Below are 22,682 nucleotides of genomic sequence, written 5' to 3'. Positions count from 1 at the left end.
AAAATTGGGTCTCTGAATGGTTTGTCTTAAAATAAGAAAAGTTCTACTGGGACGGTATCAACAAATTACCTAAAAGATGGGGGAAATGTGTAGCTAGCAATGGACATTACTTTGAATAAAGCACTTTTGATGTTTCTCTTGAAAAAAAAAAAAAGAGAGAGACATAAAAAAATACCTAAAGACAAATGAAAATGGAAATACAACATACCAAAACATAAAGGGAGGGGTGCTTGGGAAAGGAGGCTGGGGTCTCAAATGTCCATGTGAGGAGTTTAAAGCTGATTCCCCAAGCCTGTGGAGATTCCTGAGCAGGGGAGCAATATAATCAAACATGCTCTTTGGGGCACTGATGTGGTAGTGTGCCGGGGTCCAACCCCAGCGGGTCCAGGGGTTCCCAAAGGCGTAGACGGAGTCGGCGAAGAAGGAAGGACACGGAGACAGTGTTCAGTTGATCAGCAGCCTAGCCAGGATCTCCAGCCAGGATCTCCAGCCAAGTTCTGGTCTGGATCTCCAGAGAGGTTCTGCTTCGGATCTCCAGCCAGGTTCTGTGTCCATGTTCTCTTGCTAGGTTCTCCAGGTTCTCCAGCCAGGTTCTATAGCCATGTTCCCTCGCTAGGTTCTCCAGGTTCTCCAGCCAGGTTCTGTAGCCATGTTCCCTTGCTAGCTTCTCCAGCCAGGTTCTGTCCAGGTTCTCCAGCCAGGTTCAGTCACCAGGTTCTAGTCAGGTTCTCTTGCCAATTTCTGTAGTCAGGTTCAGTCCAGGATCTTTTGCCATGTTCTCTCCAGCGAAGTTCTTCTGTCTCTAGGTTCTGTGTAGGTTCTGTCTTCTCAGTTCTGTGTGTAGGTTCTGTCTTCTCCTGGTTCTGTCTTCTAAGTTCTGTGTTGTTACATCTGTATTTATACCAGTTGATTCCAATCCTATCAATCTCTATTACAAAGGTTAGGGCGTTTCTTATCTCCATTCCAGGGAGTAAAGATTATGTAGCTTAAGCATGATTGTTCGTAGTTAAAGTGATTAATTACCCGCCTGGCACTTAGTTAAGAGGTTTTATTCCCTCCCTAACTTCAGGGGAAAATCCCTACCTGGGGAAACAACCTTTCTCAGAGACTTTGGTTAAAACACATAGTGCCAAGAAGGTGAGCAAACATATTAAGAACAGTATGCCATATATGCCAGGTCCCTTGAAACAGCAAGCATGGACCGGCTCCCGGCAGTAGTGGTGCATGAGTAGACTGCAGAGGCAGATCAAGCAGCAAGGGAGATGAACCCCAGACACCATTTCTTTCCAGGGTCAAGATGGTGCTGTTCATGCTGTCAGCCGAGTCACAGATAAGCAAGGAAGGTGACCTAGTGGAGCTGCTGGAGCAGCTGGAGCTGGAAATAAAATCCTCTGTGGGGCAGAACAAAGCTTCCACGGTTCAGGAAGTCACAGATCATTTGGCCTTTGATGCTGATGTCCGATGGAGAGTGGGAATGGAGGCTTTAGGTCATGGGTGGGGAACATTTTTTCTGCCAAAGGCCATTTGGATATTTATAACATCATTCTAGGGCCACATAAAATTATCAACTTAAAAATTAGCCTGCTATATTTGGTCAAACATTTAATTAACTCACCCCTAATGCCTTGGCAGGGCTAGACCAAATGACTCTGCAGGCCTTTTAAGGCCCACAGGCCGGACATTCCCCACCCCTGCTCAGGTGAAGGATGCAAAAAGTGGTAAAAGCCAAACTTCATGGGATGCAGCAAAGCATCCTAAGAGGAATGCATAGCAATAAATGTGTACAATAAGAAATAAGAATGATCTCAAATAAACAACCCAACTCTAGACTTCAAGGAACTAGCAAAAAGGAGAACAAACTAATTCAAGAGCTAGTAGAAGGAAAGAAATAACAAAGATCACAGGGGAGACAATTGAAATTGAGACTAAAAAGATAATAGAAAAGATCAGTGAAACTAAGAGCTGTTCTTTCTTTTTTTTAATGCTAAACAAAATAGACAGGCCTTGGCTAGGTTCACCAAGACAAAAAGATAAAGAGGACTCGGACAATAAAATCAGAAATGAAAGAGGAGCTGTTACAACTGATACCACTAAAATACAAAGGATCATAGGAGACTACTATGAACAACAAACTGGACAACCTAAAAGAAATGGATAAATTCCTAGAAAAATATAAACTACCAGACTGAATCATGAATAAATAGAAAATTTGAACTGACCAATTACTAGTAAGAGTTAAGCAATAATCAGAAACCTCCCAACAAACAAAAGCTGAGGACCAGATGGCTTGACTGGTGAATTCTACCAAACATTTAAAGAAGAATTAATACCAATCCTCTCAAATTCTACCAAAAAGTAGAAGAGGAGGGAACACTTCCAAACTCATTTTGCAAAGCCAACATTTTCCTGATACTAAAACCAGACAAGGACACTACTAGAAAAAAAAAAATTGTAGGCCAATATCCCTGACAAACATAGATGCAAAAGTCCTCAACAAAATATTAGCAACCAGCCGAAACCGGTTTGGCTCAGTGGATAGAGCGTCAGCCTGTGGACTGAAGGGTCCCGGGTTTGATTCCGGTCAAGGGCATGTACCTGGGTTGTGGGCACATCCCCAGTGGATGTGCAGGAGGCAGCTGATCGATGTTTCTCTCTCATCGATGTTTCTAACTCTATCTCTCTCCCTTCCTCTCTGTAAAAAATCAATAAAATACATTTTAAAAAATATTAGCAACCAAATTCAACAATATATTAAAAGGATAATATACCATGATCAAGTGAAAGTGAGATTTATTCCATGGATGCCAGAAAAGCTGAACATTTGCCAATCAATCAATGTTACACACCAAATTAACAAAATGAAGGATAAAAATCATATGATCATCTAAATAGATGCTTAAAAAAGCATTTGACAAAGTTTGACATCCATTTATAATATTACTCTCATAAAAGTGGGTACAGAGGGAACCTACCTCAACATAATAAAGGCCATATATGACAACCTCCCCAGCTAACATCATAGTCTACAGCAGTGGTTCTCAACCTTCCTATTGCCGCGAACCTTTAATACAGTTCTGCATGTTGTGGTGACCCCCAGCCATAAAATTATTTTCGTTGCTACTTCATAACTGTAATTTTGCTACTGTAAACAATATGTAATTATATATGTGTTTTCCGATGGTCTTAGGCGACCCCTGTGAAAGGGTCGTTTGACCCCCTAAGGCAGGGGTGGGCAAACTTTTTGACTCGAGGGCCACAATGGGTTCTTAAACTGGACCGGAGGGCCGGAACACAAGCATGGATGGAGTGTTTGCGTGAACTAATATAAATTCAAAGTACACATCATTACACAAAAGGGTACGGTCTTTTTTTTAGTTTTAGTTTTATTCATTTCAAACGGGTGGGATCCGGCCCGCGGGCCATAGTTTGCCCACGGCTGCCCTAAGGGGTCCCGACCCACAGACTGAGAACTGCTGGTCTACAGTGAAAAGCTGAAAGCTTTTCCTCCAACATCAGGAATAAGACAAGGGTGCCAATTCTCACCACTGGTATTCAACATAGTATTGAAAGTCCTAGCCAGAGAAATTAGGCAATAAAAAGAATAAAAAGCATACAAATCAGAAAAGAAGTAGTAAAACTGTCACTATTTGCAGATGACATGATATTATATATAGAAAACCCTAAAGACTCCACCAAAAAACTGTTAGTGCTAATAAAAGAATTCAGTAAAGTTGCAGTATATAAAATCAATATACCAAAATCAGTTGTGCTTCTATACACTAATAATGAACTATCAGAAAACGAAATTAAGAAAACTATCACATTTACAATTGCATAAAATGATAAAATATCTAGAAAGAAAATTAAGGAAGTGAAAGACCTGTGCACTGAAAACTATGACATTGAAGAAAGAAATCGAAGAGATGCAAAAGGAGAGATATCCAATGTTCATGAACTGGAAGACTTAATATTGTTAAAATGTTCATACTACCCAAAGCAATCTACAGATTCAATGCAATCCCTATTAAAATTCTAATGCCATTTTTCACAGAAATAGAACAAACAATTCTAAAATTTATATGGAACTACAAAGACCCTGAATAGCCAACGCAATCTTGAAAAAAAAAAGAAAAAGAAAAAAGCTGGAGGCATCATGCCTCCTTATTTCAAACTATATTACAAAGTTATAGTAATCAAAACAGTATGGTATTGACATAAAAACAGACATGTAGATCAATGGGACAGACTAGAGAACCCAGAAATAAACCCATGCATATATGGTCAATTAATTTACAATAAAGGAGCCAAGGATAGACAATGGTGAAAGGACAGTCTCTTCAATGCATGGTGTTGGTAAAACTGGACAATCACATGCAAAAGAATAAAACTGAACCATTAGCATATCCCATATACAAAAATTAACTCAAAATGGATTAATGATCTGAACATCGGATCTGAAACCACAAAACTTCTACAAGAAAACATAAGTGGTAAGCTCTTTAATATCATTCTTGGCAATGGTTTTTTGGAATTTGACATCAAAAGCAAGGGCAACAAAAGCAACAATAAACAAGTAGGATTACATCAAACGAAAAGATTTCTGCACAGCAAAAGAAACCATCGACAAAATGAAAAAGCAACATATTGAATGGGGAAAATATTCCAAACATATATCTGATAAAGGTTAATATCCAAAAAATATGTAAAAGTACTTATACAACTCAATAGCAAAAAAACAAACAATCTACTTTTAAAATGAGGAGAGGATCTTAATAAATATTTTTCCAAAGAAAATATACAGATGACCAATGGATACATGAAAAGGTGCTCAACATCACTAATCATCAGGGAAATACAAATCAAAACCATGATGATATCACCTCACACCTGTTAGAATGGCTATCATCAAAAAGACAAGAAATAATAATTGTTGGTGAGGATGTCGAGAAAAAGGAACCCTGGTGCACTACTGGTGAGGCTGTAAATGGGTACAGACACTATGAAAACAAGATGGTGGTTCCTTAAATATATTAAAAATAGAACTACCATAGGATCTAGCAATTTCACTTCTAGGTATTTATCCAAAGTCAATGACAGCACTAACTTGAAAAGATACATGTACCGCTATGTTCAATGCAGCATTTTTATAAAAGCCAAGACATGCAAGCCACCTAAGTGTCCACTGATGCAAAAGAAAATGTGATATATATGTGTATATATATATATATTTATATATATATATGAATATTATTTAGCCATAAAAAGAAGGAAATCTTGCCATTTACAACATGGATGGACCTTGAGAACATTATGCTAACTGAAATAAGTCCCACAGAGAAAGACAAATACTGAATGATCTCACTTATATGTAGAATCTAAAACAAAACAGAATCAAACTCACAGATACAGAGAACAGATTGGTGGTTGCCAGAGGCAGGGGCTGGGAGGGTGGGCAAAAATGATTGAATGTGCTCAAAAGGTACAAACTCTCAATTATAAAATAAATAAGTCCTACGGATATAGTGTACAGCATGGTGACTATAATTAATAATACTGTATTATATTTGAAAGTTGCTAAGCAAGTACATCTTAACAGTTCTCATCACAAGAAAAATGTTGTAACCATAAAAAAAAAAGAAGCATGAAATGACAAGTATGAGCACGGAGCATTAGAGGGGTCACCAATCCAGGAAGCCCACCATAAAAGCTACAGAACAGATGACTGATCTCATCATTCCTAGGGTTGACATCTCTAAAAGAGATCAATTTACTATAAATATACATGTACATTTAACATCTATTCACATTTCATTTTTCCAACACTCTGGATGGACATTATTTTGGTTAGGAAAGAGAAAGAAGCTAGCGTTTATGGACTAGCCTGATTTACACATGTCTCAATTCTCACTCTACCACCTTAAGTCCTACAATGCTTCCTTAAGCTGATTTGATTATTTTTATGCATTCATGCAATTTTTGACAACTGAGGGTGCAGGAAGCATTGTGGTCAGGTGGCCCTATATTAATTCCAGTTCTCCCCCTTGTACAGTAGCCACCTGGTTTAGAGGGAAAGACCCAACCCCAGATGTAGGGATGAACCTGTTTGGGTCTAAGCTAATTAGAACATGTATGTGGCCACTGTGATGTGTTCAGGGATGGACAATTAACCCAAGCTAGTCAACTAATTTCTGCAAGACAGCTGGGCCAAGAGAACTGCAGAAAAAACAAAACTGTCGTTTTGATGATTTCATGAATTTCTAGAGCAAACTATACCTGAAGGGCACCCAACTATTAGACTTTTCAGTTATGTGAACCAATAAAGCTGCTTTATAGTTTAAGCCAGTGTGAGTAGAAACCAAATGAATTTGAACTGATACAAAGTGGGTCACTGGAATGCGTCCTATTCTTCAGTAGAGTTATTAACTGGGTTTTATAGATGTACAGGACTCTGCCCTTTATTAATTCACACAGGCCACGCGTAGTCAGTGGGCAGGGCTAATATATTTCCCATGGAACGTCCCAGGTTCACATGACTCCAGATCTTTGGGATATAAAGGCTAGAATTAGGGGACTCTCCTAAATCCTGGCCGTGGCCTCTCATTTAAAAGGACACACATTCCTGGCTTTCTTGTGCTTCTTCCTCCTCCTCCTAGGGTCATTTAAGATTTCTCTGGTAGTTACTGTTCTAGAGAAACTCCTGAGCAAAACCTCCTAGTAATCGTCCCCTGAGAAATGATGAGAAATTCTCAGGTGCCACCCTGGACCATTCACAGGGCCTCTCATATTTCCAGAGGTCAAATCAAGCAGAAAAAGTATACAGGATTCTGGTTTCTTGGCTTATTTAGTTCCTTGGGGCTGAGCTTAAAAGAATAATTTTTTAAGCATCTCTGAGTACCTTACGACCTGCCCACCAAGTCTCAGAAACAGGGAAGGTCCCAGAGTATATAAACCCCATGAGGGTGTTGGCTTTATCTCATTGAATTCTAACACTTGGAAAAATGCCTGGGACAGAGTGGGTGCATTAATTCAGCTCCTTTCCTAAAAAACTTCTCCAACTAAACCAATATTGAGTTTTTTAGCCTCTGTCCATTGACAGTAGGCTATCCATTCATTCCTGCCTCATATCAGTGTTCCATTGAATAAATCCTTCTTACTGAAAATTGACAAAAAAGGTGCCTTAATGTTTATGATTTCCTTCACGTCTAATGTCCCTAAGAAATGACATCTTTTTTCCCCTAAGGGTCGATTTACCAGGTTAAGTGCTAAGCCTCTGTAATCCTCCTGAAGCCATTTCCTTTGGAAGACATCTATGGTAGCCAATATAACCACAGAATTAAATAGTGGCTCTATAACATCTGGCAGCTTATATACTTGCATCTACCATTCTGTTACCAAGACAGTTCCCTCCTCTTTCAAGCTCTGTCCACTTTAAACCTAGCCTCTTTCTGGTGCCCTCCTGGTTCTTAACACTCTTAGACCTGTTCATTTCAGTTCCAAGGGCTGTTTGCCCTTTGCACATAACCCCTACAGGACCCCAGTCGGTGCCCAGCTAAGTTCCCATGTTCTTCACTTTTTGTCCAATGTCTCACCATCCCCAGCTTCTGTCCCAGGGCTCACTCACCTCCCATTCCCCAGTCCCGAGGCCCTGCTCACTTACCTGGAGCTGGTGCAGGTGCAGAACGTAGCCTTGCACCAACAGCTGGAATAAGAAGCGCAGCTGCCCAGGTCCTGAAAGCTCCTCCAGGCTACGCAGCCTCCGGTGGCCAGGCCCGCTTTCAGGAGCCTCGGCTGCGTCCGCCGCCGGGAGGGCGTTGGGGAGCGAGGCCTTGGCTCTGGCCCCGAGTGGACCAAGGCCAGGGCGGGCCACCCGCGTCCCCAGCAGCGCCCACCGCAGCCTCGTGCAGCTCACCGCAGCAATGCGATTCATAGCTCACGCAGCCGCGCCTGTGGGTTGCGAGTGCCGAGCGCCTGGAGCCCGCCCAGAGATAGATCAGGATGGGCGGGTTCAAGGGCAATGTTCACTTTACCTAGTTCAGTCCCTCCAACGGGAACACAGAAGCCGCCTTCCACAACTGCAAGCCTCCCGGCCCAGCCCGGGGGCGGGACCAGCTAACACTATGGCAGGAGACGCACAGGACCTAGGCTAGGGAGACCCGGAGAGCGCTGACCATGGCCGCCTCTTCCGTGACTCCCCACGTCGCACTTCCGAGAACTCTAAAGGAGAACTTGAAGTTCGCTTGGTCCGAACTCAGAGCAATAGTGCCTGAAGTTCTCGGAAATCCCCGTGGCTTCCAGAGGGCCCGGACGGGTGGGGGTTAGGGGGACGGGGCGGGGGGGGCCCTCGCCTGACTTGCGGGTTCATCACCCCCCTTGAACCCGCCGCTGAGATTTAACGAGCTGAGGGGCTTTTCCTAAGGCATCCCCTCCACCCCCACCCCCAATTGATCCCGCAGTCCTAGCGCTGAGAGACAAGAGAACACAAAACAAAACAAAAAGGCCCAGTGTCTGAGGGCATGGGATTCCTGGATGGGGAAGCCAAACAGACCAACAAACAAATGTAAAGAGGTTTTTAAAATACAATTCTACCCGTTCCAACTCTTGCCCCTCACCCCTCACCGGCCCTAAGTTTGCTAAGGCAGTTTTTCAAACTGCAGGTTGAGATCAGATTAGTGAGTGTAAGCAGAATTACTTTTCAGTAAGATGGGGGGGGGGGAAAATAATACAGAAAATATTGTAAGAAGAAAAAATATTGTTTCATGAATTCTTTGTTTCACATATATTCAAAAGTATACTTGTCAAGCCCTGACCGGTTTGGCTCAGTGGATAGAGCTTTGGTCTGCGGACTCAAAGGTCCCAGGTTCAATTCCTGTCAAGGGCATGTACCTTGGTTGCGGGCACATACCCAGTGGGGAGTGTGCAGGAGGCAGCTGGTTGATGTTTCTCTCTCATCGATGTTTCAAAGTTATTCACCCCATTAGTGACAGAACCAGCAAAACAGTAAAGTTTGTTCTATTAGCATTTGGAGAGTTGGTTATTTACAGGGAGCCAGAGGGGGAAAAGGGGCATGTTAAGTTCAAAGGGACAATTAGACTGACAGCTGATATGGCTAGGTATGGATTTCTTTATACTTCTCCTGCCTTAGGGGTCATAGAGTTTCTTGAATCTGTGACTTAATGTCTTCATCAGTTTGGGAAGTTTTTCAGGCATTAACTGTTTCAAACATTGTTTCTGTTGGAGATGGGGGTGGGGTGGGGGTAGGGGGGTTTGGGGGGTAGGGGGAGGTAATGGCACCAGGTCTTAGACCTGTGGGATCAGACCTGGGTTCAGCAACTTTGGTACTTGAGTTCTAGCTAAGAAAGAATTCAGAATCAAGACTCAAACTATAAGAGAACATTTCAACTGGCTGGTCCAAAAGTCATAAAACAGCCCTAGCTGGTTTGGCTCAGTGGATAGAGCATCGGCCTGTCGGCCACAATTCCAGTCAAGGGCACGTACCTTGGTTGCAGGCTCCTCAGGCCCTGGCTCTGGTCAGGGCTCATGCAGGAGGCTACCAATCGATGTTTCTCTCACATTGATATTTCTCTGTCTTTCCCCCTCTCTTCCACTCTCTCTAAAAATCAATGGGAAAACAAACAAACAAAAACACAAAAAAGTCACACATTTTCTTTTGAAATTTCTGAAAATTGCTTCCCAAAGTGATGTCTGATTGTCCATTATCTTGGTCACCAGACCCAAGAACTTCCGTGAAAACAATAATGTATTAAAATAATTCAATCCTTCCCTGCCCGGTATGGTTCAGTTGGTTGGGTGTCGTGCTGTGCAACAAAGGTCTCTGGTTCAATTCTTGGTCGGGATGCATACCAGGGGCAATGGATTGATGTTTCTCTCTCACATTGATGTTTCTCTCTTTCTCCCTCCCCCTTCCTCTTACTCTAAAATCAGTAAGAACATATTTTTAAAAGGATAATATATACCTATAGCACCTTAGTTTTCCTTTCTTTTCTTTTTTTTGGGGGGGGAGGGGAGGAATCGCCAAAAAGAAGTATGTTGTAGAAAATGTATAATTGAAGATATCTATGAATTCAGTACAAGGACAAATAGCGTGCATAAAAATTGGTGTGCAGACCGATGCTCTACCACTGAGTCAGGGCGGGGGTGTCTTTTATTTTGTTACTTTATATAAATTTTTCAAGTGGTGGAATAATGGGTGACTTTTACTTTGGGGCTGTTTTTCTGTATAGTTAAATTCTTTTTAAAGCAATTGTAAACATAAATTTTCCACTTTCAGGAGGTGTGGAACAGTTTTGTTTATTTTAATTTTCAAAGTCACAAAATGTATGTTAAAATAATCAGATCAGTTTTTATCTACTCTCACATCTCAAACCAATGGAAAAAATATCCTCAGGTGAGGATTTTTTTAAAAACACCCCTGCTCTGCTTCCCCAATTATACTCCCTCAAAATTAAGCACTATCCATAGTTTGGTATACATTCTTCCAGACCGTTGTTCTATATTTATAGAAACCGTTGTTTTTTTTACCTGTAGGTGAAAAATATCATGTTGATACCTTAATGCAGGGGTGGGGAATGTCCAGCCAATGAGCCGTATGAGGCCAGAGAAATCATTTGGTCTGGCCCTGCCAAGGCATTAGGGGTGAGTTAATTAAATGTTTGACCAAATATAGCAAGGTAATTTTTAAGTTGATAAGTTTATATCCCTCAAATGATGTTATAAATATCCAAATGGTCCTTGGCAGAAAAAAAGGTTCCCCACCTCTGCCTTAATGTGAATTCCTTTAAATATTATAAAGACTTAAGTTGTTTTTTAAAATATGCTTATTGACCATTTCTTTCTTCCCTGAAGTCCTTAGTTACATCCTTTGATTATTTTTTTATTGGATTATTTTTCTTTCCTTATTATTTTGTTGCTGATATATATATATATATATATATATATATATATATATATATATATACATATATATATATATATATATAATTTTAACTTTTTTTAAATTATTGATTTCAGAGAGAAAGGCAGAGGGAGAGATAGAAACATCAATGATGAGAGAGAATCATTGATCAGCTGCCTCCTGCATGCCTCCTACTGGGGATTGAGCCTGCAACCTGGGCATGTGCCCTTGACTGGAATCAAACCTGGACACTTCAGTCCACAGGCTGATGCTCTATACACTGAGCCAAACCAGCGAGGGCTACAAGTATTTTTATAAATATATATTACAAGTATTTTCTCCTGGTGGTGTGTGTTCCCTGTATCTTGACTGTATTTAGGGTATCTTTTCTTAATATCTGTGTGATTTAGTCTGACATTTCTTCCTTTTATAACATCTGGTTTTCATATCTTGCTTTGGAATGCCCCAAAATTATTGGGAGCGGGAGGGAGGGGACCTCCTATATTTTACCCTACATTTGATAGTTTCATTTTTACATGCTGTATTTTTTTAAAAGTTAACAATTCAATCCATGTGGACTTAATTTTTGGTTTTGGTGTGTCCTAGAATCTTAACATATTCTAATTATTCCAACATCATTTATTAAATAATAGCTCAGGAGATTTCTGGATGCCCTCATCTCCTATCTGGGAACAGCATTCTTTAAATTACAGAACACAGCAGAAGATTTGATCTTCCATTTCCCTCCAGGACATTCCTTTGGTGCCATGTAACTTTCAGGAGCTGGCTCTGTGTCATCCTCTTATACTGCAATAACCACCTGGAGCTCAGAGTCACAGTCTACACTAGGATGACTTCCATCTTCACTGGCGGCCAGGAGGAGGTGACAAGAACAGACACTTCCACTGCCACTCTGTCTCTTTAGTGTTCACACGACCAACATATCAGAAAGCACATGTTCCTTTAGCAAGAGATTAGGACATTTCCAGGGGGATTCACTACATAGGAGAATCAAACATGCTAAATCTCACCTACTCAAGTTCCACAAGGTAGGCAGCTGAACGCTTAGACCTTAATGACCTTGTACTTCAGAGGCTTTTCCATCAGCTTTCTAACTGGGTTCTCCAGCACGATAGTTTGTTCATTGTCCCTCTTGCATTCTCTTCTTCTAAGTCTTAAAGTGGGAAACTCCACTTTCCCTTCCTCAGGAAAGCTCCACTTCTTTCCCCCAAGGGCCCTGGATTCCTTTCTTCAGATAAGATTCTGAGTCCTAGTTTCTGAGTCCAAATCCTGGGTTTCAGCCAATGGTCCCATAGGTGCAGAGGGGGGTGGGGGTGAGAGTTCCTGGGAGACAATGAAGGAAGAACCTTCAGTTCCTGTTTTATTGACAATATTTGCACCCATGAGAATGGTGGCCAGGCAGCTGATTTGGTTCCTCTATTGGTTGACCTAAACATCTGCTCCTAGATAAATTATTATTTTCTTCCCTTTAAGACTGTACAACCCACAATGAATCAGTGAATGTTATTTTACTGCAGAGCAAAGCAGCTACTTTCTCTTCTGTTTTTCTTGGGTATGCATGAGATCTGCTGCATCACAGGTCTGCATTAGCTCTTAATGACTATACCCAGGGAAAGGTACCTGCCTTCATTAAAGTCTTTCAAGTCAACAATTATCCTCTGATTGGGATGAGAGGGTGTGGCCAACTCTTCCACACAATGCTTCCCCAGAGATTTGCAATACCATATATATCTTTTCTTCAATTCTAATACGTATTTGGATCTATTTCTGTATTCTTCATCCCAGCAGTAAAAAATTAAAATAGCCTGAAATGAAAAGTGGCAAGGTCAGTTGTAGAACTGCATGTGTGTTGAAAGAAACTGCTGCAGCCACCATTGGGAATAAACAGTCTCCCACACTAGCTATCAGGGAAATGCAATGTAAAACTACAAGATAACCCTATGCTTCCACCAGAATGAGTAAAATTACACATATAAGTGAATAAAATGAGAAACACTGAAATTACAAATACTCGTGTTGCCTCTTCAACTGGAACCTTTATACACTGCTAGTAAAGTGTAAGCTGCTAGCTGATCAATGATTCTCTCTCATCATCGATATTTCTATCTTTCTCCCTTCCTCTCTGAAATCAATAAAAATGTCTTTAAAAAAATATCTCATCAGATGAAAAATAAAGTGTAAGCTGCTATGAGTACTATGGAAATCTAGCCATATTTATGAAAGCTGTGCCCACCCAATGATGCTATAATTGCACTCCTAGATACAAGTCCAACAGAAATGTGTACATATACATGCTCACCAAAATGTGTCTAATAATGTTCTTAGTAATACTATTTGTGATAGTCCCTAACTAAAAAGCACTCAAATAACTCGTGACTTTAGAATAAATAGTAAATTGTAATATATTCATACAATGGAAGTGCATACAATGATGAGAATGAACTGCAACTACATACAAGTGAATTTCATTAGAAAAATACTGACTGATAATCGTGCAAAATATAACATATTGCATGATTTCACTTACATAAAGTTTAAAAACAGATGAAAGTAATGCGTGGTGCTGGAAGTGAAGATCATGGTTTCTCTTGAATGGGAAGGCAGTGATTAGCAATTGGAAGGGAGCACAAGGGGGCTTCTGGGTTCTGATTATAGCTGTTTATTGTTCTGAGCGCTGGTTTCATGGCTTTGCAGACATCATAAAAGTTCATCAAACAAACTGTACAATTATGATTTGTACACCTTTATATATGCTATATAACAATTAAAACTTTACATTGAAAAGACAGAGAGGCCCGGCTGGTGTGGCTCAGCAGTTGCACTTCCATTCAGGAACCAAGAGATCACTGGTTTGATCCCCAGTTAGGGTACATGCCCAGGTTGTGGGCTTGATCCCCGGGTGCGGGGGGGAGCATGCAGGAGGCGGCTGATCGATGTTTCTCTATCATCAATGTTTCTAACTCTCTATCCCTCTCCCTTCCTCTCTCTCTAAAAATCAATAAAAACATATATATATACATACACACACACACACACACACACACACACACACATGCTAATAAAAGAGAAACATACAAATTGACCGTCCCTCCACTACGCCAACCAGCCAATCAGAGAGTATGCAAATTAACCCAACAAATAGGGCGGTTAATTTGCATACACAGGCGTGGGGAGCGAAGACTGAAGACAGCGTAGAAAGAAGCAAAGCTGCGGAGAAGCAAGCGGGTGAGCGGAGACAGGAGGGAAGTAAGCAGGGTGGTGGAGATGGGAGGGAAGCAAGCAGGGCAGTGGAGTGAAGCTCTCTTCTCTGCTTCGCTCAGGCCACAGGAAGCCCTATTCTTGTAGGAATAGGCCCAAGGAAGCCCTAGTCTTGTAGAAATCTTCCTGCAATAAGCCTCTAGTATATATATATTTAAAAAGATAGGGGATGTCAGTAAAGTGGTGGAGTAGGCAGGTCCAAATGCCCATCCCCACACAGAAACATTGGGACTGTCAGAATCAACTTTGTCAAAAGGCTGAAAGTTAAGTTTACAGCAAATGCTCAATTTATTGGGACTTGTTTTGTGGTTTTGTGGCCTAATGTGCACTATCCTAAACAATGTTCTATGTGCACTTGAGAAAGATGTCCAGCTGTTTTGGGGCAGAATGTTCTCTATATATAATTCCATCAGGTCTGTGTCTTCAAGGCTTGATTTCTTAATGTGCCATTTCAATGTTTCCTTATTAATTTTCTGTCTGAATAATCTACCCATTGATCTAAGTGGGATTTTACTGTATTGCTGTCAATTTCTCCTTTTGGTGTCAATATTTACTATATATATATATCCCAAATTATATACACACTTTGAATAAAGGCAGTGTTTATTAAAATACATTTCATTTTCAAAATTGAGCTGTCAACTGTTAAAGTGTGTATACATTTTTGGGGGACACCCTGTATTTTGGTACTCCTATGTTGGGTGCATATATATTTATAAATGTTTTATCTTCTTGCTAGGTTGATCCCTTTGTCAAATATGGTTGCCAATTCAACACCAAAAGGAATCCCCAATTTGGGATTTGGTGAAGGAAACTTTATTCAGTGCAAACCAGCTCAACTGTGATACAGCACATCTGTGAAAACAGCATGGCTGTAGATCAGCTCTGGGGCCAGAGATATCTTTGGTGTTTCAGCTCAGCCAGGAAGACAGTCTTCCAAGGATCTGTGGGAAGGGAAGTGATGTGCTAACAGTCAAGGGGAGCTGCCTTACATGGACAGGGTCCTCACCCCTAGTCTCTGATTGGCCCATCCTCATGTAAATGAGGACTCCAAATCTTTGAAGTTTGTTTGGTCCACAAGGCACTGTCTGATTGGTCAGAATAGAGCCACTCTGCTTGGTCAGAGCTGCATAGCTCCAACTGGACAGGGAAAGCCTCAGTCCTATTGGTTGAAGTAGGATTCTAGGAACTCCTTTATAAGAGCTGGCTCAGATGGCAGAAACACAGCACAGGCAGAACAGTTCAGTGCAGAGGCAGGCAGTTCAGCACCAGCTTGTTTTCAGTTTAAAGAAGTCCCTTGAATATTCTTGTATGGCCAACATTTTTTGTAAGGCTAGAGTTTCTTTTTATTGCTGAGTAGCATTCCAAACTAGTTTATCTGTTGAGAGGCATTGAATTGTTTCCAATTTTTTTTATTATGAATAAAGCCACAATAAATGTTTTTGGTGAACATCTGATTTCATTTGCCAGGGAGTGGGGGTAGGATACCTAAAAATGGAATTGCTGAGTCATAGGTAAATATGTTAACTCATAATAAACTTCTAGTGTTCCATAGCAATTGCAACATTTTACTCTCAGCCACCAGCCATATGTAAAAGTCTCATTTACTGCACATCCTCTCCAACATTTGGTCTTGGCTGCCTTTTTAACTATTCTAGTGTTATCTCATTGTGGTTTTAATTTTCATGCATCATGAAATGATACTTTGTCCTTTTTTAAAAGTCAAATCTATTTACCTGCATATAATAAAACTCATCCATCTTAAGTGTACAATTTAATGAGTTTGGACAAATGCACAGTCAAGATATAGAATATTTCCAATGCACCCCTTTATAGCCAATTCCCTCCCTCATATAATCCCTGGCAACCACTGATGTGCTTTTGGTCAGTTTGCCTTTTCCAGAATGTTATATAAATGGAATTACAAAATATACAATCATGTTTCTGGATTCTTTCACTTAGCACCAGGTTCCCCAAGAAACATGCATTGCATGAGATGTGAGGGGGCAGCCCCCTTTTCTGCACAGCTGCTTTTCTGGAGGCTCTTTGCTCAGGACTCATGTCACTGCCCTATCATTCTGCCTTGGTGGATTCTGATTTAGAGATAATCCCACAGATGGTAGTACACCAAATATCCGAACCTGTGTCATTATAGTTTTAATTGCATTTCCCTGAAAACAAATGTTGGGGTTCCAACCTTTCAAAGCTAATTACCTTGATTAAATCTGCAAGTTCGATATCCCATGGACAGAATCAAAATATATTTTATCAAAGTTGTGTAATAGTAACATGCTGTTATTTCTTTATGAAGAAATGTTTTCGGTGGTACTAATTTTGTCTGTTTTAGAATATATTTTAAATCTGCAATATATATCAGGCACCTCTCCTAACTACCCTATAAAGTAGGCTTTGTTCTCCCCACTTTACTAATTGAAACTTAAATATCCTTTCAAAATTGTGTGGGCTTTTGCTATACAGTCTCTAGCATTCCATGTGTCTCAATCTATTATAATAAAGGTACAAATGGGTTTTAATAACTACCCTTTGCTGACACTTCTTGTATTGTTTCACTAATGAGAGATTTGCCAAGATCAACTTGCAGCTTTCATTGCTCCAACGCTGATGAAAGGTCAATTCAAATGACCCTTGGCATCAATAGGGTGCAAACTCTAGGGGGAGGGAAATCTAAGAGGCCAAGGGTTGTCTAAGGGCTGGATCAGAATCTCAAGTGAGATGAAATGGAGCATCCTTAGCCACATATCTGAAAATCGTCAATGTTTCTAAGCCTCAAAGAAGTTGGGGCATTGGAACAGTATACAGCTGAGCCTTAGTCTTAAAGGACAAATCCAGAGGAAGCCAGGAGGGGAGGTCTCCTAGCTGCCTAATTCAACTGATGAGGCAGTGGAATGTACCGTGTACCCAAATTGTCAACCTCCTTCACTGGCCCACTGCTGTATTGCCCCTGGGGCAATCAGGTATGTCCTTTGGCTCTGGTGACTAAATAGCTTGTAACCATAAGAATTAACCTGCAATGACAACTGTCCCTTGGCAGAGCTGTTGGGTAGGTGTGTCTCTTCTTTGGCGCCAGCTCCAGTTCAAGGTCTCTATTTTCTTTACTATGCTCCTCCCCGTCCCAGCCACCAGACATCCATTGCTCCCTTGCTCTCCTTCTTATCAAAGCTTATCTTGGGGTAAGATAATAATGTCATTTAATTCACTTATTTCTAATGCTTAATATGCTTCCTTACCCAGAGAATTTGCATTTTGTGTACCTCAGGTGAAGGTGGGGGTGATGTGGCATCTAAACCCCATCCTGGCCTCCTTCACCTCTAAACTGGCTCTACAGCTGCTTCACTTCCCTTGTGAAAGGGGTTTTACATTTCTTACCTGCCTTCCCTTCCCAAGACAGGGTTTGGATAGCAAATAGAAGGAGTGGCCATGAAGTAAGTACCCTCTAAGTCAGTGGTTCTCAACTTTCCGGCCCTTTAAATACAGTTCCTCATGTTGTGACCCAACCATAAAATTATTTTCGTTGTTACTTCATAACTGTAATGTTGCTACTGTTATGATCGTCATGTAAATATCTGATATGCAGGATGGTCTTAGGCGACCCCTATGAAAGGGTCGTTCGACTGCCAAAGGGGTCGCGACCCACAGGTTGAGAACCGCTACTCTAAGTCCTAAGTGCTTTTACTATATGTTACTTAGCTTTCACAACCCGGCAGTATAGGTATATTCATATTATAAAAAAACTGAGGCTTAAAAAAAGTGGTAGCTGAGGTCACACAGCAGAACTGAGATTTGAACCCAAGGTCAGTCACTAATGCCCATGCTCTTTTCCTATCACAATACCACCTCTTCGTTAGTATTTATTCTAAGTCACTTAGTTTTTTATTAATCCTGAGTGAATTTGAAGTAAACAGCAATAAGCAACCCTTGTCTTCTACCCTAAATCTTTACTCCAGTGCTCCAGAAATACTCTGTACTGCACTCCCCTTTCTCCAAACAGGGTCTGGGTAAGTTAGGAAAACAACTAACATGTCCTGACATTTATCCTACTATATCCCCAACTTTAAACTTTCTAAGAAATATCATTACTTCTCCAAAATTCCTTATTCAGCTGAACACCTTATACTGTGGGTATTCATTGCTAAGTATGTATGCTGAATGCTTAATAAGCAAGATTTAATTTTCTCCCAATGATAAAAGGGAAATACATAAACCCCATTCCTTCTCCCACCCAGCAAAACACACCTTTCCTATATTCAAATGTGGTGAAAATTAAAAACAATGCATGTATAAACATGTTTTAAACTACTAAGAACACTCTATTTTCATCATTTAATTTCCTAAGTCCTTTACTGCCTCCCCCTGCACCCCTCCATTACCATCATGCTGCAATGCTGGTTTCCTCTCCAGTTGCAGGGATGGAAATGGACTGGTTGTACTCTCAGAAGGTAGGCCAGAGAATTGAAGCTGGATTGCAAGGAGTAAGCCAGCTCAGGCAGGCCTCTACACCGAAGCCCTTGACCAGAGGACCAACCACAACGAAACTACTTACACAGGTGGCTAGTTTTCTTAGGAAGCCTGCTTACTGTCTTTGTCACAAGGCTCACTGTGATATTTTTGCATCCAGGTAGGACAAGAAGGAGCTGGCTTCAAAGACCTCTCCTGCTGGGCTACCCCAGAACTCTGCCAAGCTTTCTTCCCAACTTGTCAACATGGCCTTCACACTGGCCAGCCCAGCCACCTACTTGTGTGGCCTTGAACCTAGTCAGACCTCGTAGTGATTTTTCCATGGCTCCATTCCAGCTTGCCATAGAACTCCAGGAGCCATAAAGCAGAGTAGTCTCCATCTTCCCAAAGCTCAGAATGATGGCAGGGCCCAGGACAGGACTGTGAGCAGAGCTCCCTGCCTGATGTGCAAAGGGGAAAACTTGGGTATCCAGATGGGCCAGTGGCTTCTTGTTGGACCCCGCTGCTAGAACAACAAAGTAAAGGGATGACAGGGCAGGGGAGGGGGCAAGCAGTAACCAGGAAGTACCTTTGTATGGGTTAAGAAGGAGCACAGTTCAAGTGAAAACAACCTTTCTGATCCAAACTTCCCACCTTGGATTCCCTGGGTGCCACTTTTCCCCAGGGGAGAGATAAGTAGACCTTCTGGATCAGATACAAGTGTCTTTGGAGATCTCGGTCTGTACAGTTCATTCAAACATTTATTGAACAGTCACTGTTTTACTGAGTCTTAGGGAGGGAGGTAGATTCAGTTAAGAGTACAAGAGTTTAGGCAGCAGTGTGTGGAAGCCCATCCTTCAATGAATGACTGCTTCTGAAATCCACCTGCTATGCCACCAGACTCTGCTTGCCCTAGCGACCTGTGAGCTAGACCCCATTAATCAGAGACAGTGAAGGGAGTAAAGAGATCATGAGCCTTCCTAGGTTATGGGGAAATCACAGCTCCCTCTGCTCTCCCCCAGACTGTGTCCATTGACAGACAACAGCAAGTGGGATTATCCAGGCTCCTTCACTGAGGCCATAGGAAATTCACAATTTGGCTCTCACCCTCAGAAAGCCACGAGTTGAAGAGGAAACATCCATGACTGAGAAGGCTAGAAGGTTGACTGAGTAGTGTTATGAGGTCAGAATAGGAAGACCCAGGGCCACTGGCTGGGTGAACATATGTAAAGACAAATGGTCTACAGGTGGTGAAGCTCCCAAGACTAGCATGATAGGACACGGTTTCACCATGTCATCGCCTCTCCCTGTCTACTGAGGAAGTTTGAAGGTTTCTGAAAGTGGCTTCTCAGGATAAAAGGGAAGGGAGGGAGCGGACAGAAGACCTGAGGAAATGAGAACCTTCAGAGGAACCTCCTCAACTACAAAGGACTTCAGGCCCAAACAGGTTCACTAGGTTTTCTCCTCTTGAACTCGATTCAATCACTGCACCAAGGCCTAAAACAAACCACACACAGCTCTCTGAAGGTAGAAAGCAACCCTGCTTTATAAGGCTGAGTAGCTGTCATTGGCTTCTCTGCTGAGATATGAGGTACCAGCCAGTGAACCTTCTTCACCTTCTCCCTGTCCCCACCACCCCACCAACCCTTCAGATAACCATCTCTGTAATTTTACTGCTTCAAAAAAAATACTCTGAAGAGGGGGAAGGTGAGGGGGCAGGGGCTCAGGCTGGCCAGTTCCCATGAGGTAGCTACGCCAGTGCTCCTGGGCAGGGGCTAGTGGAAAGAGGCCAGTCAAGGGCTCACAGCAGCCAGGAGGGAGTCACCGGTTGACTGGGAGGTGGGGGGAGCAGAGAGTCTCAAAGTCCGCCCAGAGTATTTGTTCACAGGTAACATCTGCTTGGAGAGGCTGGGCTCTTTGCTGGTGTCTTCACTGTCTTTTGAGGAAATGGGTTTCCTGGAGAAAGAGGAAAAAACACAAGCATGAGTCTTCTTGGACTTGGGTATAGTCCCATCTTCAAAGAGTGGTACGATTTCCTCAGAGGAGCTGTTTTTTGTTGTTGTTGTTGTTTTTTTTTTTAGACAATAAATAGGACAAAGAAATAGCTGAGACACTGTGTAGTTTAGACTTCAACTTGTGACCTGCCTTCAGAGTCTGGACCGGGAATTCACAACATTATGGTATAATAAACCATAGTTATATAGAGGTATAAATAATTGTAAAATATACTTTATTTATTTGAAGGCTTGAGAACTTAAGTACAAGTATAAATGTGTGTGAGCATAGGAGAGCTAAAAGATTTCTTACAGCTAATGAGTATGGCTGAAAGTGGCCATTTCTGCAGATGGTTCTGTGCTCAGCTCGGCTCAGCATCCTGGGCATACCACTAGCCAATCAATTGAAAAATGCTGATTTCATAATAGTCTGGGCATATCAAAAACCACTAGGAAAAGGATATTATAGCTGAATATTCTGAATATCAACCAATTAAAAAATGCTGGTCTCATCATAATCTGGGAAGAGAGAAAGGAACAAAACTCTCTGAACTCATACTGTTAAGATATTGTGTATCAAATGTAAAAATAAATTTTAAAAAGTATCTGAAGTCACACCCAACACCTTTTCCTTGCAGCACTCACCCCAGCTTGCCAGTCTCCGATTTGGAGAAAGCACTGACCATCACATCAGCCTTTGGGACAGTCAGAAGTGATGTCGGGAGAGACCACTGAAAGCAAAGGAAACAATGAGGCTAAAATGTTCCAGGTCTTGGCACTCTCTCGAACCTCTGCCTCTGAGTGATGCCCATGGGCTTCTCCCCTTCCCTATCCTTCATACATGGGCCCACATGGGAAAAAGTCTTGGTTTTCTCCCTATTGAGACAAAAAGTTGAGGCTACAAAGCACTTTTTGATCCTTGAAAGATAGGCACCCAGGGAATCCTAGAAGCAATTATTCCTTTGAAAAGGAAGGGCCATGAGACAGAAAGGGAGGGCCTAGGGAGAAGTGGGAGGGTCTGGAGCTCCACCCAACCTACACTGCACTCTTCACGCAGAGGAAGGAGGACTCTGAGATGGAGCTGACCCCTCCCTCCCAATGGTATCACTTACCACTGGAGCAGACTCAGTGATGGCTCCTGTGTGGAACCCCTTGTAGCACCAACTCCGAAGCAGATCTACTCCTAGGACAAGATGAGTAGGGGTGGGATTTAAGAGGTGGAATCAATTGGCCAATCTTCTTGCCAGGGAGGCCCATTTCTTGGTCTACAGGGATTTAATCTCTCACTACTAGTAAACATGGCCTCCTATGGGCAGGGAGAACACATCACCTTTGAGCTTGTTGCCATGGTACTTCTGTTCCCACTGGGTGGTGAGAATGTTGAAATAACGTGGCTGCTCAAAAAAGCGGAGATAGCGAGAAGAAATTCGGGAAGGAAAAATTCGTTCAAATTGACCCCGGCGGGAAAACTCGTCTTCCATCTCGACCAAAACCCGAACGTCATCTGGTGTCAGGACATCCAGCACAGATGCATAGAAATCCTATGACCCAAGGAACAGGGAGGAGGAGAGTATGACAGAAAATAGAAACAGAGAATCAAGAAGCCAGGGGTCAGGGAGAACAACTCTGGGACCCCAGGACTCTCAGGGGACCACCAAGGCAGCCTGGTGAGCCAGCTCTGGAACTCATCTGTTCCAAAGTCTACTGAGCTTAGCTGGGAGATGAATATATTCTTGGTCAGGGTGAGGGGAACCACTGGGGCACAGAAGTTAAGTGATTTGTTGGGTGGGATCAATATCAGAATCCAGCAACTCAGATTTGGCAATAGCCTTATGTCTGGCACTCTTCCATCCAGCTCCCTCAACCTGCTCTGAGAAAGCCAAGCCTTCCAAGGGCTCACTGCACCTCAGGGAACGAAACCCAAAGGGTCTACAGCTCTGAGGACAAGGGTGGGCTAGGACAGAATACTGCCAAGGGCAGTGGTTTTTGAACACATGATAAAGGCCATCAACTCCCGAATGATGTACATGCCAACATATCTC

At 42.0% G+C, this 22,682-nt stretch overlaps 2 protein-coding genes across 5 annotated transcripts in view; both read right to left on the bottom strand.

Moving 5' to 3' along the window:
- The window catches only part of LOC118661548 (sterol 26-hydroxylase, mitochondrial), a 31,737-nt gene extending 23,538 nt beyond the window's left edge, over positions 1–8,199 (bottom strand). For 2 of the 4 annotated variants that reach the window (XM_036319658.1, XM_036319660.1), the window contains exon 1: positions 7,658–7,780. Coding sequence is in view for 1 of the 4 variants with exons in the window: in XM_036319657.1 (XP_036175550.1) it covers positions 7,658–7,927 (270 nt within the window). In the remaining 3 variants the exon portion in view is untranslated. Of the gene's footprint in view, positions 1–7,657 lie in introns of all 4 variants that reach the window. The other 2 variants (XM_036319657.1, XM_036319659.1) reach the window with 2 other exon arrangements.
- Positions 8,200–15,952: 7,753 nt separating this feature from the next.
- Positions 15,953–22,682, bottom strand: part of TTLL4 (tubulin tyrosine ligase like 4) — a 32,927-nt gene continuing 26,197 nt past the window's right edge. Inside the window, 4 exon segments of the mRNA XM_036319805.1 lie at positions 15,953–20,602; positions 21,286–21,371; positions 21,753–21,823; positions 21,971–22,181. Of these exon segments, the coding sequence (XP_036175698.1) occupies positions 20,440–20,602; positions 21,286–21,371; positions 21,753–21,823; positions 21,971–22,181 (531 nt within the window). The 3' untranslated portion in view covers positions 15,953–20,439.

The sequence above is a fragment of the Myotis myotis genome, unplaced genomic scaffold, assembly GCF_014108235.1.
Source record: "Myotis myotis isolate mMyoMyo1 unplaced genomic scaffold, mMyoMyo1.p scaffold_m19_p_8, whole genome shotgun sequence".
Lineage (NCBI taxonomy): Eukaryota > Metazoa > Chordata > Mammalia > Chiroptera > Vespertilionidae > Myotis > Myotis myotis.
Note: the sequence above shows the minus strand (reverse complement) of the source record. Positions and strands in the feature narration are given on the sequence as shown.